Below are 14,789 nucleotides of genomic sequence, written 5' to 3' on the forward strand. Positions count from 1 at the left end.
CCCCATAGCGGTTTATACCAGGAGGTGTGGGCGCAGACTGTGCAACGCTGCGACTGCGCAAGTCACAATCGGATGTGTGATCATCAGTGCTTTGTCTACCCGTCCGTCGAGCTAACAGCCCACCGCTTCATTTCTAGAAAATAGTAAAGATGTCTGGCTCATCAAACCTCGTTGCGATGAAGAAAATTGTCCAGCAGCTGCGTTTTGAAGCGAGCATAAACAGAGTGAAGGTAAGAATCTTTCACACGTAAGTTTATTTGGTAAACATGCCCAGGAAACTAGTCAGAGCTAGCTAACATCAGTAACGTTAGCTAGCTAGCGCTAAGGGCGTGGAATCTAGGCACACAAATGGAGCTCTAGCCATGAAAACACAATCTTCTGCTAAATTCTTTACTTGAACTGTTAGTTATTGGGTCTAGAGGCTAATAGCTGAGATTGAGTGTGGCCTAACGCCCCAGGATAATTATTCCCAACAGTCATTGAACAGCAGGAAAAGCCTAACGTTAATTCAAGGATCTGTGTTCACACCATACTATTGACAACACCCATTTTTAAGGAGGATATTTACAGACTTGCAGGAGTCTAGCTAGTTAGGAGTGCAACAGGTAGAGCGTCCCTTTCACAGCTATTTCACAGCTATATTCCTTTCTTTTCAGGTGTCCCAAGCAGCTGCAGACCTTCAACAGTTCTGCATGCAAAATGCCCTCCAGGATCCCTTGCTCACTGGGGTGTCCTCCAGTACAAACCCCTTCAGACCACAGAAGGTGTGCTCCTTCTTGTGAGGACCACACATAGGACAGACCGCAGCATTTTTTGGTGAGTCTTTTTTGGTGTATGTAGTCCTTTGGAGAATTTCAATTGCATACTCCTCGTGTCCTCACCTTCTCAAAACCCATTGAAGATGGTTGCAGGTAGCCTGACGACTTACACAATTATTCTGCTGCTCTGTCGTTTGCTACATACTTTAATCTGAGACTGCCATCATTTAAGTAATTTGTGGTGACAAAGGGAATTGTGCAAAAGTCATCAGCGATTGAATTGTCTCTATCCAGTCAGAGTTTCGAAGACTATGAATTTTCAAACCACTGCTTTACCCACGTGTGTTCTGGCTCTGGCCCAACCCATTGGTTTCTGGACCAATTGGACAGCCCCGAAATGTGTTTGGATTTGGTGAAGGGTCAGGAAGCTACTCGGATCCAGACACATTGCGAAGAAGAAACTAACGTCCGTGGGCGTAGCGTTTGGCTGGAGCAAGGAGTCTGGGTAGCGAGGGTAGGGACCTCCTTGCTTTCTCATCCAATGGGTTTTGAGAAGGATGCGAGGAGTATGCAATTGAGATTCTTGCCTTGATTGGCCTGTAAGCCGCACTAAATCAGGAAAGTGAAACAGATTCTCTACTCCATGCTAGTCTCTGATTGCGTTACAGATAAATACCTATTTCTTTAATATGGAAGAGTTAATCACATTGTACCTCTGTGTTTTCCTGTCTCGCAGGCCTTCGTTTTGATGCTACAGGGAAAAAGTTGACCTCAACACTGCTCCTCATTGCCAACGGCAATCCACTGCCACAGAATCTTATGAAGTGTAGAACATGTCAGGAAGACTTGCCATCTATTTTCAGCCAACCACCTTAGAGGATACGATGAGACGGGTTTATTTTTCATGGCACCGTGTGGTTTTCAAGTAAATGATTGTGCCTTTTCTATTTTATTCATTGTTCTTGACTTTTTGTATTTAGAAATTAACATTCTTCTTTCTCTACATGACTGTGTTTTGCTAATTGTTTCTTGGGTAAGACTGACAGTGGTACATCTCAAATCTTTACTTAAGATGCAAGTAGTTTCGAACAGCAAAATGTGAACAGGGCAACTTTACAATACAAAAGGCAGCAGCATGTCACTGGTATGCGTGATAAAAGCATCCACATCAAACACGAAAGTAAAATGCCATATATTTAAGAATAAGGAAATCAAAGAACACATTCATAAACCTATATCCCCGTGCTTAAATTTACAATTGATGCGCATAATGCTCATAGATACAGCTTTGATTAAGTGAAATAAAAATGGCTGTAATGGAGGATCAGTAAGTATGGTTCAAACACGTACATGTCCTCCAACTAATTACCATCCAGTCTTAACCGGCATCAAACTGTTCCATAGTTTGGTATATACTGATCATATCAATGGGACATGGGTAGAAGATAGATTATCACAAAGTCAGACATCTAGTGCACCTTTTGCATCCATCTGAAAAGGATCGGCCACTATTAAATAACCCATTCAGTTGAATCTGCTTCAGTAGCTTGATTTGCTTTGAGACTAACTCTTAGAAAAAAATAAACCTGTACTTTTTAAGACCTGTAAAATGATCTTATGATGTCCAAGACCTCAACGAATTAAAGTCCTTGTTTGGTTTCATAAACTGATACCACTCAGTTAACTACCAACAAACGTAACGGCTCAAATCATTTGGCAGTTTAAGTAAAATAATATTTTCAGAAGGATGCAAGATGCAACCATGCAAGAGTTTTCTAAGCCCCGTCGTTCTCCACTGTCCTCTTGGGTCTATAAATCTCTTCGGACTGGTCTGTCCGTCCTGCCTCGTGATTATCTTGTTACACGTTGAGGAGCATGCAGTGATGCATTAGCATTACTCTTCAGGTGCTGAGTTTGAAGTGGTTTCACGTGGTACTCGTAGATCTTCAGTGCTGGCCCCAGTTTGATAGACAGACCAGTCAGGACATCATTCCGCGTCATCAGGAGCAGAGACTTGCCATCGATTTCCTACAAGAATAACAAATGGAAGGGATTGGGAAGCTCTTACCCACATGAAAGAGCAACTTGCAAGGTTAGTAAATGACTATCATTACCTGGTCTTGGAAAGCAGTAGCCTGCTCATCAAATCCTGCAGCTTTGAAATAGTTGACGACATCAGTGAATGCCCAGTCTGCAGGGTCCGGCAGCTGGCCATTCTCCACCACACTAGAAAAAGACAGAACAGGAAAATGGGTATAGGGACAAGGCGGGAGGACAGCACAATCGTATCCCTGATCTACAGCCTCACAAGAACGACTAGACTTACAGTTTAGCTTCCACTGATCCATTTGTTTTGTTCTCCATTCCAGCTAGAGGAAAAAGAAAACGGTGATATGGATAAGCAAAAATACAATTGAATCCAAAAGATTAGGTTTATGAAGACACATGAGGTCTGTCATAAAGTGAACACATTCACTACTTACTTGAAACGTGTGTTCGTTGTAATAGGACGTGTCAAGAGGTTATCTGGATATGGTCATTTTTTTATGAAACCTTAAACTACAGAGCATCTGATATACTGAGTGTTGAATAGAGAAGCCAGAGTCGTTTTTTGAACAATTTCTTTGAAATGCTGACACGCATAAGTAAAGTACTCAGTTGCTAAGCAACATAGATGTGGGGCGCTTGATACTGTGGAAATACTATGGTACAAATGCATAGATCAGAAATCGCATTCAATAATGCCAAAAAGCAAACTGTCTTCAATGGATGATGGGCAATTTGGTTCACATATCATGGGGGGATATAATCATCACATTAGTGAGTATACTGGAATACAATGTGGTCTGTGGATTCTGACCTGATCCAAAACCATGGAATGCATTGCACTCAGATTTGAGTCCAAATATCAGAGACGGGAGCAATTTAAAGCTCCCTGATCTGCATGATTAAAACTTCCCTATTCAGTGTAGCTACTCTACCTACGAGACTACCAGTCTTGGATGTTCAGTAGTTTATCTTTGGAAAGCTAATTTCCACCAGAAGCATCATTCATATAGTTTAAACTTTAGACACTGCATTTCATTAAGTACTATACACATCCGTGGACAGAAATATAGCTGATGGTGACGACATTGTGGACTGTTTAAGTGTAATATTACAATGTGTAACAAAAGTCAGATGCTGTATGAAATATGTAGTAATAGAAGAATGGGTATACATTACAAACTTTGAATAATTAGTCATTTAGGATAGTTTATTCAATATTACAATACCTTACTACTGAAATTATATCATTGTATCATATCATTGCCAACGTTCTGGTTCAGTCTATTTGACACTTACCTTTTTATTGCTAATTCGCGAGCTAGTTGGTTTCCTTTTATAGTTCTTTGGGCGTAAATAAATATCCGGTTTATTCACGATCGTGTGCTTGGCGCTGTGTATTTGATCTATAAACCACTTGAATTGCTCATTAAATTTTTCTGATATGTTCAAAGGACCTGCGAGTCGGCATGCGACACCAAGACAAGAAGCTCGTGAACAGGCGCACACACCATTCTCAAACCTGACTGGCCAGTTCGCAGCGAATGGGACAGGGTTCCGGTTTAGAAGCACGGTTTCTACTGATCCTACAGTTTTGCTTCTGTACTGCAGTTTAACTGATGCTCGGCCCAGAAAGACAATTTCCATACATGGCCACATAGAGAAGTCAGATTAGAAAACTCCAAATTTAGTCATCACCTTTGGGTCTGAATACTTATGTAAATGTGATATTTCGTTGTTTTATTTTTTAAATACATGTTTTAAATTTCTAAAAACCTGTCTTTACTTTGTCATTATGGGGTATTGTGTGTAGATTGAGATAAAAATAAACTATCAATTTTAGAATAAGGCTGCAACAGTAACAATGTGGAAAAAGTCAAGAGGTCTGAATACGTTCCGAATGCAATGTAGATGGCCTAAGAATAGCATGGAAAACTACCAGAAAGCAATTGGAAATCCAAAATTAAACCCTTCCTAAACAACTTAATGGCCCCCACATTTCATCACAATAAGGAGGGGGAAATTTGGGTGTACAAAACATAAACAACATTTTGACAAATTGGCATCCTTATCCAGTTTTTAAAAAGACACCTAAAAACAATCTCAAAAAGACATGATAAAATGGTTTGATTATGATTTGCAAATCTATAAGAAAAAACGTAGGACTATCCAGCCAAAAACAGAGAACCAGAATCTGCGCCTTCAGTATTGGGCAACCCTGAAAGAATAGACTCCAAAACAAAGAACAACACATCAGACATCAACCAATGAAATTGAGGAATCCATTAATTCAAACAACTTTTGGGAAAGTTAAAACTGCCTAAACAAACCACACTGAGGAAAAATGTGCTATCCATAATGGTGACTAATTGAAAACTCACTTTGAAGAATTATATACATATTAAAATAGATCCGGAACAAAAAAATCTATGAAAAATGGCTAATTCCTGAATCAGCCATTTAAGACAACCAGAACCTGTTAGTTCTGTTTGGGTTATTGGGAATCTATAGTAAAACATTTTATTTTTAAAGAAATACAGCTTGTGGTCATGACGGAATTTTTCACGAATTTATAAAATTCACAGACCACAAATTTAGCACTGCCACACTCAAACGATTTAAAGTTCTGAATGTAGGGGCCTCCCGGGTGGCACAGCGGTCTAAGGCGCCACTACAGACCCGGGCTTGATCCCGGGCTGTGTCGAAGCCGGCTGCGACCAGGAGACTCATGAGGCGGCGTATAATTGGCCCAGCGTATTCCAGGTTAGGGGAGGATTTGGCTGGCCGGGATGTCCTTGTCCCATCGCACTCTAGCGACTCCCTGTTGCGGGCTGGGCGCCTGCAAGCTGACTGTGGTTGCCAGCTGGACGGTGTTTCCTCCGACTCATTGGTGCGGTTAGCTTCCGGTTTAAGCGAGCAGTGTGTCAAGAAGAAGTGGGCTTGGCAGGGTCGTGTTTCGGAGGATGCAATATCTCTCGACCTCCGCCTCTCCAGAGTCTCTACGGGAGTTGCAGCGATGGGATAAGACTGTAACTACCAATTGGATATCACGAAAGTGGTGAGAGAAAGGGGGTAAAAAAAATACATATAGTTGTGAGTGTAGGTTATTTCCTTGACATCTACAACCAAGGACTAATAACAATATATATTTTTAAATTGAGACAAATTTGATCCAAACAATTACTGTGGCATTTGTGTGAACAGCAACCTGGGGAAAATACACTTTCTCAGTGAACACAATGTCCTGAGCAGAAGTCAAATTGGATTCCTACCAAATTATCAAACATCAGGTCACATTTATACCCTACACACCCTAATTGATAAATGTGACTCAAAATGAAACATTTCTCCTGCTTTGTGGATTTACAAAAAGCCTTTGATTCAATTTGTCATCAAGGCATTTTTTTGCAAATTAATTGAAAGTTGTATGGGTGGAAACATAAATGTCATCAAAACAATGTATAGAAATAATGCAGTCAAATTGGAAGTAAACACACACATTTATTTTCCCAAGGGCACACTGTGAAACAGGAACAACTTGAGCTCAAGTCTATTTAACGTACAGTACCAGTCAAAAGTTTGGACACACCTACTCATTCAAGGGTTTTTCTTTATTTTGACTATTTTCTACATTGTAGAATAATAGTGAAGACATCAAAATTATGAAATAACACATATGGAATCATGTAGTAACGACAAGTATTAAACAAATCAAATATATTTTAGATTCTTCAAAGTAGCCACATCGTCTTGATGACATCTTTGCTCACTCTTGGCATTCTCTCAACCAGCTTAACCTGGAATGCTTTTCCAACCATCTTGAAGGAGTTCCCACATATGCTGAGCACTTGTTGGCTGCTTTTCATTCACTCTGCGGTCCAACTCATCCCAAACCATCTCAATTGGGTTGAGGTTGGGTTATTGTGGAGGCCAGGTTAGCTGATGCAGCACTCCATCACTCTCCTTCTTGGTCAAATAGCCCTTACACAGACTGGAGGTGTGTTTTGGGTCATTGTCCTGTTGAAAGATGGGATGGCGTATTGCTGCAGAATGCTGTGGTAGCCATGCTGGTTAAGTGTGCCTTGAATTCTAAATAAATCACTGACAGTGTCACCAGCAAAGCACCCCCACACCATCACACCTCCATGCTTCACGGTGGGAACCACACATCCGGAGATCATCCGTTCACCTATTCTGCGTCTCACAAAGAGATGTGTCTCTTACTTGAACTCTGTGAAGCATTTATTTGGGCTGCAATTTCTGAGGCTGGTAACTCTCTAATGAACTTATCCTCTGCAGCAGAGGTAACTCTGGGTCTTCCTTTCCTGTGGCGGTCCTCATGAGAGCCAGTTTCATCATAACACTCAATGGTTTTTGCAACTGCACTTAATTTCATAGTTCTTGAAATTTTCCGGATTGACTGACCTTCATGTCTTAAAGTAATGATGGACTGTTGTTTCTCTTTGCTTATTTGAGCTGTGAAAAAACAAAATTCTGTCTTTTAGCAGCCACATTTGTGGCCTCCTGCCGCAACCTGAGTGACAGTCAGTTAGAAGCATAGTGTGATTATTCATATCTGCCTATTCTTTATTCATTTTTGTTGTTGTAATTGCTCTTAGTATGATTATCACTATCATTATTATTGCTTTATTACAAATAGTCTAGTATATTCCTGTCTTTGACCATTGTCGCTATATGTTTACTTTGACACTGTAAGTGTTTACTTTCCATGTCAATAAAGTATACTGGATTGAATTATTTGAGATGGCCAATTCGGCGGAAAATCTGTCTCCCTCCAGTAGGTGGCGTTTTTTCTTTGTTTCGCCCACCAAACAAGGAGTTTCATATGGAGGTCGAGAGTGTCAAATTTGGTCAACAAAAAAACGTATGGCTTATTTGCTACATGAGGTTTATTTTATCGAATAGAAGTTTCGTAATGCTTAAGTTGTTACGAGTGTACTGATGTAAGTAGGACGTGACATCCAGGCAACTTTGAGAAAAACACTTTATATCGGAATTGTCTCGAGGTGGCTATGCATATTCATGGCATGAGGCTAGTAGCATAGCATTTCTCTCCATTGAATACAGGATGTTGACGTCAACAATCCTCATTGAATATTTAAAGGAATACAATAATGAGATGTATCCACTAATCCAAAGAAATGATAGGCGGGAGCTAGACAGCCAGCCGGCTCGCTTTGTGGACAACGACTCCCATTGTTAGGGCGGAGAGACATGCATCTTGTCAATATGTCCATAATCATTGGTATAAACCAGATGAAACTTGGATATAGATGGTCAATGAATCGAGACCGGTGTCTGTCATCATTTGGGGTTCACACTCACCTGTCTCGATCAATAAGAAACTACTTGAAATAGACAAGATGGCGGCGTACACATGAAGCAAAATGTTTTATTTCTTTTAATAACTGAGCATTTTCTAAATTCAAACAGAACCTCTGCAACTAGACACGGACATTTTATGAGACTCCTGTTTCCACGAATCGAGGACGAAGATGGCATGGTGGCGGCAGGTAGCCTAGTGACCAAAAGGTTGCTAGATCGAATCCCTGAGCTGACAAGGTAAAAATCTGTCGTTCTGCCCCTGAGCAAGGCACCGGGCGCCGAAGACGTGGATGTTGATTATGGCAGCCCCCAGCACTTCTCTGATTCAGAAGGGTTGGGTTAAATGCGGAAGACACATTTCAGTTGAATGCAATCAGTTGTACTAACTAGCGTCAAGCTAAGGTTGGTCAAAAATTCTCTAATTACCTATCCTATAATTCCCAGTAACGGATACCAAACATGTTTGGTTAAATCACAAATCACATTATCTGGTGTAACAATCCTACAGTTCTCTGCACTACTACACCTGAGACACACTCAGACACCCTGAACTGACAAGGTAAAAACTGTTCATACTGTATTTGGTTTTCTATGTTACTTTTACCGTGTAACATTCTTGTTGAATACCCAGTTCTCTTTTTGAGTTGGCATTAAATAGTGCACACTCCCTTGTATTTTAGAATTTGACAAATAAACATTATTTGGAAATCTGAATGTCTAACATCTGTTTGATGCTACATAGCCCTGTACAGCTTATATAAATATGTTCTGTGAATCCATAGAGGCAGCCAAGTTTTGAAGACTGATAGAAAATATCCATATTTATTTTATGGTGGTTCTACATGGTCTTATGTTGAGCCACACTGTCTTTTATCCGGCTTCGGCACTGGCAATGGTGTTTGGCATGGTGGAATGGGGAAGCTGAGACTCATGTGCTTGTGGCAAATGGTCTTGCCCTGTCTGCAGTGTAAGGCCATCTGGATAGGACACTGCCCGAAGTGGTGTAGAGCTCGTATTGTGTGAGGATGGCCAGTTGCTGTGGAAATGTGAGAGTCAACTTGGTTCACTTTCGTTATCTAGCTAGCTAGCTATTCGCCGGCCACACATTCACATTGCTACTTCTCTTGGTAGAATAGCCAGCTTGCTAACGCTACCAAGTTTAATTCGAGCATATCGTCACAGAGTTTCTAAACAATATTTGATATTGTTCTGTTTATAGTGAAAAGGTTACCACTAGCTTGCTGCTAGCTCTAGCTGACCTGCAAACAGTAAAATAAATTGCTAATATTTTGCTTGTTTGCTTAGCTAGCTAGCTATGTATAGTAGCTAGTAACCGATTAAACTCAACTCCACGATTTACGTTGGAGTTGAGCAGCAGAAAAAAAGAAAAAACATTTTATGTGACGTCGGAGCTACAGTCCTCCCATACTAGTCGCTCAGCGCCAGTGGTGGAAAAAGTGTCCAACTGTCATACTTGAGTAAAAGTAAAGATACCTTAATAGAAAATGACTCAAGTAAAAGCAAAAGTCACCCAGTAAAATTCTACTTGAGTAAAAGTCTAAAACTATTTGGTTTCGAATACACTTAAGTATCAAAAGTAAAACTATAAATAATTGCAAAAAGAAACAACAGTCCATCATTACTTTAAGACATGAAGGTCAGTCAATCTGGAACATTTCAAGAACTTTGAAAGTTTCTTCAGATGCAGTCGCAAAAACCATCAAGCGCTATGATGAAACTGGCTCTCATGAGGACTGCCACAGGCAAGGAACACCCAGAGTTACCTCTGCTGCAGAGGATAAGTTCATTAGAGTTACCAGCCTCAGAAATTGCAGCCCAAATAACTTCTTCACGGAGTTTAGACATTATAAACAATGGCAACACTGCCAAGTTGCACTGAGCCTTGCTGTTGGAAAACCACACTAGTGTCCGACTTTCGGCAGTTGCAGATACACCTCCCCAGACTTCACTCCTTGACATTCATCTGCAGTCGGTTGCATCAGCCTTACAGCTCAAATGATCCCAATATCTCGGAAGCTTTAATTGGTGCATATGACCAGAGATATGGATATAAGGACGTTGTGCTTATGTCTTTGCCCTAACAAGGAGATCGGTCGTCCACAGAGAGGAACGGCTGAGTGTCACTCCCGCTTATTCCTCTCTTTGGATTGGTGTATACATCTCATTATTTGAGTCATTTTTAAATGCTCAAAGAGTGGTGTTGACATCAACTGCCTGTATTCAATGGAGTGAGATGCTATGCCAGCCTCATGAATATGTATTGAACATCTCGAAATTCAACAGATACAACTCCAATATCAAGTGTTTTTTTCTCAAAGTTGACAGGATGTCAGGTGCATCACACTTATCAGTACACTCGTAACAACCTAAGTATTACGAAACTTCTATTAAATCAAATAAGCCTCACATATCAAAATAGTAATTCATGTTAACCTTGACTGAATTCGACACTCCCATACAAAAACAAAGGATCTGCTTAACGTGGAAAGATTTTGGGCAGAGTTGGGGCGCTCCCTTCGCCTCCCTCTCTCTGACATGACCCTGTAGTTATGGTTACACACACACCGTGTGACCATAACGTGTGTGCAGACAGTTGAGTACAATTTGAAGTGGAGTACATAAAGGCCCCAGTAGAAATGTGAAGACTTTAGGTAAGTGATTTTATTTACCTGATCAGAGTTATGTAGAGGTGGTAGGACCTTGATTGGGAGGAATGTAAGATGGTACATACAGTGCCTTCAGAAAGTATTTACACCCTTTTACATTTTTCACATTTTGTTGTTGAAAAGGTGGGATTCAAATGGATTTAATTGCCATTGTTTGTCAACGATCTACACAAAAATACTCTGTAATGTCAAAGTGGAAGAAAAATTATAACATTTGTTAAAAAAAACATAATGAAAAAGAATATATCTTGATTAGATAAGTATTCAACCCCCTGAGTCAATACATGTTAGAATCACCTTTGGCAGTGATTACAGCTGTGAGTCTTTATGGGTAAGTCTCTAAGAGCTTTCCACACCTGGATTGTGCAACATTTGCCCATCATTTTTTTCAACAACCATTTTCAGGTCTTCTCATTGATTTCAAGCAGATTGAAGTTAAAACTGTAACTCGGCCACTCAGGGACCTTCACTGTCTTCTTGGTAAGAAACTCCAGTGTAGATTTGGCCTTGTGTTTTAGGTTATTGTCCTGCTGAAATGTAAATTCATCTCCCAGTGTCTGGTGGAAAGGATTTTGTCTGTGCTTAGCTCCATTCCATTTATTTTTTATCCTGAAAAACTCCCCAGTCATTAACGATTACAAGCATACCCATGACATAATGCAGCCACACCATGCTTGAAAATATGGAGAGTGGTACTCAGTAATTTGTTGTATTGGATTTTCCCCAAGCATAATACTTTCTCTTCAGGACAAAAAGGTAATTGCTTTTTGACTTCCTTCTTTTCATTGTCAATTTTGTTAGTATTGTGGAGTAACTACAATGTTGATCCATCCTCAGTTTTCTCCTATCACAGCCATTAAACTCTGTAACTATTTTAAAGTTACCATTGGTCTCATGGTGAAATCGCTGAGCGGTTTCGGCAACTGGGTTAGGAAGGACACCTGTATCTTTGTAGTGACTGGGTGTATTGAACACCATCCAAAGTGTAATTCATTACTTTACCATGCTCAAAGTACTCAATGGCTGCTTTTTTTTTGTACCTTCTTTGCGAGGCATTGGAAAAACTCCCAGGTCTTTGTGGTTGAATCTGTGTTTGAAATTCACTGCACAACTGAGTAGTCATTCAAAAATCATGTTAAACATTATTATTGCACACAGTGAGTCCATGCAAATTATTATGGGACATGTTAAGCACATTTTTACTCCTGAACTTATTCAAGCTTACCATAACAAAGGGGTTGAATACTTATTGACTCAATACATTTCAGATTAAAAATGTTGAATTAATTTGTAAACATTTCAAAAACATCATTCTACTTTGATATTATGGTGTATTGTGTGTAGGCTAGTGTAAAAAAAAAAACATTTCAATTGAATCCATTTTAAATTCAGGCTGTAACAACAATATGTGGAAAAAGTCAAGGGTTATGAATACTTTCTGAAGGCACTGTAGATAAAGATTTTGTTGTGGCAGAGCAAGTTGGACTTTATCACTATAGCGGACAGGGTGATGAGCAATAGGACAAAGCAAACCATTAACAGATTGTATGCAGATGGTAGCAGGTAATAACAACTCCATCATTACATTAGTTAATGATCATATGTTATCCATAGTTATATAACACCTGTTGAGGACAGAGATCAAGCCATTGAGGGAAAGACCGACTGCAATGCAGGAAAATGTTTTTACATTATTTTATAAATCGCCATTTATAACAGCGTGGAGCCAATTAATCTCATACGGTCCTTGTAACAAATACTCTGAGTGAATGTACAAAACATTAGGAAAACCTTTTGCCCTCAGAACAGACTCAATTTGTCGGGGCATAGACTCTACAAGGTGTCAAGTGTTCCACAGAGATGCTGGCCCATGTTGGTCACATACACATGGTTAGCAGATGTTATTGCGATTGTAGCGAAATGCTTGTGCTTCTAGTTCTGACAGTTCAGCAATATCTAACCTGCAATCTAACAATTCCACAACAACTACCTAATACACACAAATCTAAGTAAAGGAATGGAATAAGAATATATACATAGAAATATATGGATGAGCAATGACAGAGCCGCATAGGCAAGATGCAATAGATGGTATAAAATACAGTATATACATATGAGATGAGTAATGCAAGATATGTAAACATTATTAAAGTGGCATTATTAAAGTGACTAGTGATCCATTTATTAAAGTAGCCAATGATTTCAAGTCTGTATGTAGGCAGCAGCCTCTCTGTGTTAGTGATGGCTGTTTAACAGTCTGATGGCCTTGAGATAGAAGCTGTTTTTCAGGACAAGGCTTCTCACAGTTGTGTTAAGTTGGCTGGATGTCCTTTGGGTGGTGGACCATTCTTGATACACACAGGAAACTGTTGAGCGTGAAAAACCCAGCAACGTTGCAATTCTTGTCACACTAAAACCGGTTTGCCTTGCACTTACAGTACTACTATATCCTGTTCAAAAGCACTTACCGGTAAATAGTTTTTCTTGCCAGTGTAAATAAGCATTTGAACTTCGTAGCTTTAGCCGGTGGTAAACTTGTGGAATAGACACCAGCTGGAATGCAGTTTTAACCAATCAGCATCCAGGATTAGACCCACCTGTTGTATAAATGAGTTAATAGACCAATAAGAAAGAGTTCCAAACCTCTCTACCAACAGCTTTTTTTCAGTTTTTCCCTCCCCAATCAAACCACTCCTAGACAGTCCTAGCCAGTGGTGTAAATTACTTAAGTAAAAATACTTCAAAGTACCACTTCAGTAATTTTTGGGGGTATCTGTACTTTACTTTACTATTTATGTTTTTGACTACTTTTACTTCACTACATTCCTATGGAAAATAATGTACTTTCTACTCCATACATTTTCCCTGACACCCAAAAGTACTTGGCACCTTTTGAATGCTTAACAGGACAGGAAAATTATCCAATTCACACACTTATCAAGAGAACATCCCTGGTCCTCCATACTTCCTCTGATCTGGCGGACTCACTAAACACACATGCATCATTTGTAAATGATGTCTGAGTGTTGGAGTGTTCCCCTGGCTATCCATACATTTTTAAAACAAGAAAATGGTGCCACCTGCTTTGCTTAATCAAAATAATTTTTACTTTTGATACTTAAGTATATTTGAGCAATTACATGTACTTTCGATACTTAAGTATATTTGGGACCCAATACCTTTAGACTTTTACTCAAGTAATATTTAACTGGGTGACTTTGAATTTTACTTGAGCAACATTCTATTAAGGTATCTATACTTTTACTCAAGTATGCCAATTGGGTAATTTTTCCACCACTGGTCCTAGCAAAAATGTAGCTTGAGAAATTGCTCTTTGCTAAGAAGCAATTTTTGTTTCATTTTGACCATTTTAATTGAAAACAGTCACAGTAGGGTACTTAATTGTTACCCAGAAATAATTTGATATTGAGATAAAAATGGCTGCATTGAACATTTAATTTAGGAATGGATATATCCTTTGAATGTAGTATTTGTTATGTTAAAGATCTATCATATAAGCTTTAAATATGCAGTGGTGGAAAAGGTACCCAATTGTCATACTTGAGTAAAAGTATAGATACCTTAATAAAAAAGTTACTCAAGTTAAAGTGAAAGTCACCTAGTAAAATAATACTTGAGGAAAAGTCTAAAAGTATATACTTAAGTATCAAAAGTACATTTAGTTGCTAAAATATACTTATGTATCAAAAGTAAAAGTAAAAGTATAAATCATTTAAAATTCCTTATATTAAGTAAAGCAGATGGCACCATGTTCTTGTTTTTAAAATGTATGGATAGCCAGGGGCACACTCCAACACTCAGAAAGTATTTACAAAAGATGCCTTTGTGTTTAGTGAAGTAGGGATGACAACTTGTTCTCTTGATAAGTGTGTGAATTTCATAGTTTTACTGGTCTACGAAGCATTCAAAATATAAGGAGTACTTTGGGTTG

At 39.3% G+C, this 14,789-nt stretch overlaps 2 protein-coding genes across 3 annotated transcripts; one reads left to right on the plus strand and one right to left on the minus strand.

Annotated features, from left to right (window-relative positions):
* Window positions 1–57: 57 nt before the first annotated feature.
* Window positions 58–1,766, plus strand: LOC120020245 (guanine nucleotide-binding protein G(I)/G(S)/G(O) subunit gamma-5-like). The gene is made up of 3 exons (XM_038963782.1): window positions 58–230; window positions 657–816; window positions 1,495–1,766. Exons 1-2 carry the CDS (start codon window positions 150–152, stop codon window positions 780–782), a joined length of 207 nt encoding a protein of 68 aa, XP_038819710.1. The 5' UTR covers window positions 58–149; the 3' UTR covers window positions 783–816; window positions 1,495–1,766.
* Window positions 1,767–1,939: 173 nt separating this feature from the next.
* On the minus strand, window positions 1,940–13,428 carry LOC120020244 (sterile alpha motif domain-containing protein 13-like). Of its 2 annotated transcripts, none has more exons than XM_038963780.1 (4): window positions 13,306–13,428; window positions 3,085–3,127; window positions 2,873–2,984; window positions 1,940–2,786 (listed from the first exon to the last, which is right to left on the minus strand). In XM_038963780.1, exons 2-4 carry the CDS (start codon window positions 3,120–3,122, stop codon window positions 2,610–2,612), a joined length of 327 nt encoding a protein of 108 aa, XP_038819708.1. In that variant the 5' UTR covers window positions 3,123–3,127; window positions 13,306–13,428; the 3' UTR covers window positions 1,940–2,609. The 2 variants fall into 2 exon arrangements, with proteins under 2 accessions (XP_038819708.1, XP_038819707.1); XM_038963779.1 differs by lacking the exon at window positions 13,306–13,428 and adding an exon at window positions 4,104–4,378.
* Window positions 13,429–14,789: the final 1,361 nt, after the last annotated feature.

This window comes from Salvelinus namaycush, chromosome 25, assembly GCF_016432855.1.
Source record: "Salvelinus namaycush isolate Seneca chromosome 25, SaNama_1.0, whole genome shotgun sequence".
NCBI lineage: Eukaryota > Metazoa > Chordata > Actinopteri > Salmoniformes > Salmonidae > Salvelinus > Salvelinus namaycush.

Excerpts from the sequence above, each read along its gene's own strand:
- LOC120020244 (XM_038963780.1), bottom strand. The coding sequence starts at position 3,122 with ATGGAGAACAAAACAAATGGATCAGTGGAAGCTAAACT. Across the intron at positions 2,985-3,084 it reads GGATCAGTGGAAGCTAAACT|TGTGGTGGAGAATGGCCAGC; the intron begins GTAAGTCTAGTC and ends GTCTTTTTCTAG. Across the intron at positions 2,787-2,872 it reads CTACTGCTTTCCAAGACCAG|GAAATCGATGGCAAGTCTCT; the intron begins GTAATGATAGTC and ends TTATTCTTGTAG.
- LOC120020245 (XM_038963782.1), top strand. The coding sequence starts at position 150 with ATGTCTGGCTCATCAAACCTCGTTGCGATGAAGAAAATTGTCCAGCAG. Across the intron at positions 231-656 it reads CGAGCATAAACAGAGTGAAG|GTGTCCCAAGCAGCTGCAGA; the intron begins GTAAGAATCTTT and ends CTTTCTTTTCAG.